Below are 2,760 nucleotides of genomic sequence, written 5' to 3' on the forward strand. Positions count from 1 at the left end.
CCAGTATGAGAAAATATGATGTAATTTAATGTGAAATCTAGAAATGTATCATCGGTCGTTTAAACTGTTATTAACGCAACAACCCTTCTGAATAGCAACGACTATAAGATGTAAAAAACCTACAACAGAATTTTGATGGTGTTTTACATTGATATTCTAAAGGAATAGGAACACCACAGACTTCGGGTTTATAAAAATATTTGAAGGCCTTAAAAGTAAAAAAAAAGCATAATTTCATGAAACAAATATATTCAAAGGACGAAAAAATGATAATCATTCGATCAGTCAGTCATTTATACTTAAATACTCAGTAGTTTACAGCAGTTGGAAAGTTTCTAATGGGTGTGTTTATTGAAGGAGGTCCTCTATCAGCTCGTCGCCGTGCATACGCTGCTTCCAGTCCCACAGCTACACGCCTCTTCAAATCGTGATCAATTAGATCAAACAACTCCAAAACCTTATCCAACACCGGCGGAACGACTGACTCTAAAGAATCAACGAGGTTACTTATAAATCTGCGTCTATGGGCTTCACTTTCAATAATGTGATTGTAGAAATAAGTCAAAGGTTGAAAATCTACCGCCATACTTCCTAACACCCGCAACGTTTTTGCCGGCTGATTCTCGTCAACGTAGGGCATAGGTCCGTTGAAAGAATTTGGATGGTAGTGTGGTGCATTTCCCATGTTTCCCCTAACAGGTGGTTTTCCATCGCGGTTGTAAGTTCTGGCGTACAGTGGCATATTAATTAAAATTTTGTTGGGGTTGCTTCCTAAACGGTAATTTTGAGCCATTCTGTAGGCAGTTCTTCTAGCTTTAAACAAGTTATCCACAGGTCCTGGAATACCAGGTACCAAATTACTGGGATTAAATGCTGCCAGTTCTAAGTCTCTGAATACATTTTCGACGTTTTTATTTAAAACCAAACGCCCAATTTGTACTGTGGTAAACGTTCCATTCGTCCATAGACCGGTCACGTCGAAAGGATTGTAATCTACGGTTTGTAGGTCATGTTTAGTCAATACGTCCATTTCTAATCTCCATGAAGGATAATCTCCTCGTCCGATAGCATTAAACAGATCTTTCACGAAGTAGTCGGGATCACGTCCTGATACCTCAGCTGCTTGTTGGTTGGTGAATGCCGAGAAGCCCTGTTCAGTTCTAAAGTTAAATCTGACATAGTGTGTTTCTCCATGCTTGTTCGCAAGTTCGTAAGTATGGACGGGGAAGAAGTCTGCCTTTCTGTATCCATTAGGGATACCATAATCGGAATAAAGCCAGAATAACGTGTTTAGAGTCGCTGGTCTTTGTATAGCTACATCCCAACGACTAGTAGACGAGATTAAGTTTGTTTGAGGGTTTCTCGAAACACCATGCATTAAATGCGAAACGAAATTGGGATCTCTGTATAGAAAAACGGGTATGTGAAGACACGCGAGATCCAAGTTTCCTTGTTTGGTGTAAAATTTTACTGCAAAACCCCGCGATTCTCTACCAAGATCAGTGCCCCCTTTGTTTTGTACCACGGCTGAAAATCTGGCAACTAATGGCGTCTTTTTGCCTATGCCGTTAAAGAGGTCTGCGTATGTATACTTTGAGACATCATTGGTAACGACAAAGTAACCGAAAGCTCCAGCGCCCTTTGCGTTGGTAATTCTCTCCGGTAATCTTTCTGCACTAAAACTCGATATCGTGTCAACGAATAGCTGGTTATTGAAGTGGTCCGTGTTGACAGCTACAACTTCACGTATTTCAACAGGATCACCCGAACTTTTGGTCCATACGATTGTTTTCTAAAAAAGGGAGAGATTTGTGAAATTTTATAGTATATAGCAAATTTTAAAGTAATTGAAATTGAAGAATTTTCTTACCGGGTTGTTCAGTTTGAAATCCAAGAACTGCCTTTCTTCTGGGGAATAGCTGGCATTTTCGTATATAATGGCTTCACCACAAGCCACCACACATAACAAAAACGCCACGGTCACTTTCATGACGAATATCACGGAGCTGCTTCTCACTCAGTAATGGTAGACATTACCTCGTTTATATACCAGTATGTTATTACAAATATGTAATTTAAAAGCAATAAAATAAAACGAATCAAAATAATTATAATTAGAGTTAAACCGTCTTGAAAGAAAATATTTGAATAAAAGAGTTTTAATGTATCAGGTCATGCAGAAGTCTTGGTGATTGAGCAAATATCAGTTCTAGTATGAGAGTGTTAGAGTGTATTTTTGCTTAGTCAGTTCAACACTACTCCTGCAGGTTACCCCTGTTAAGTAGTACAGCTGAAAGTACTAACGTAGACCAGCTTGGTGGCAACTGGCTCTCTTCGTAAATATGTTTTTAGTTAGTTTCTTAGATAATCCTATGAAACGACTTACAAACGCAACAAAAAATTGCTGCATCGACAACTTATCTGAAATGCAAAGAAAATTTGCAAGGAGAAAAATCCTTAAGACTATACTTTATTATACATGTATGATGACTTGAGGATTAAAAAAAAAGTCAAATTATGAACAGTACGGAACACTAAAACCAAAACTAAGACAAAATTTAAACAAGGTAAGCTTGCAAATAAAACCAAATTTATAGCATATATCATCCGTTGTCCATTAAAATTATATGATTCAGTTAAAAAAAGTAATCAATATTATGATAATACAACTTCCAACTGTAAGTTGAATTATAAAAATATGTTTTAATTTCCGACACCAATAAATACAATTGCAGTTTCCGGCTGAATGTAAAACAAATA

General features: G+C 37.2%; 1 protein-coding gene across 1 annotated transcript; it reads right to left on the minus strand.

Moving 5' to 3' along the window:
- Nucleotides 1-307: 307 nt before the first annotated feature.
- On the minus strand, nucleotides 308-1,990 carry LOC113505267 (catalase-like). Its single transcript, XM_026887883.1, has 2 exons — nucleotides 1,871-1,990; nucleotides 308-1,792 (listed from the first exon to the last, which is right to left on the minus strand). Exons 1-2 carry the CDS (start codon nucleotides 1,988-1,990, stop codon nucleotides 308-310), a joined length of 1,605 nt encoding a protein of 534 aa, XP_026743684.1.
- Nucleotides 1,991-2,760: the final 770 nt, after the last annotated feature.

Source organism: Trichoplusia ni, chromosome 25 (genome assembly GCF_003590095.1).
Source record: "Trichoplusia ni isolate ovarian cell line Hi5 chromosome 25, tn1, whole genome shotgun sequence".
NCBI classification, from domain to species: domain Eukaryota; kingdom Metazoa; phylum Arthropoda; class Insecta; order Lepidoptera; family Noctuidae; genus Trichoplusia; species Trichoplusia ni.

Excerpts from the sequence above, each read along its gene's own strand:
- LOC113505267 (XM_026887883.1), bottom strand. The coding sequence starts at position 1,990 with ATGAAAGTGACCGTGGCGTTTTTGTTATGTGTGGTGGCTTGTGGTGAA. Across the intron at positions 1,793-1,870 it reads ATTTCAAACTGAACAACCCG|AAAACAATCGTATGGACCAA; the intron begins GTAAGAAAATTC and ends TCCCTTTTTTAG.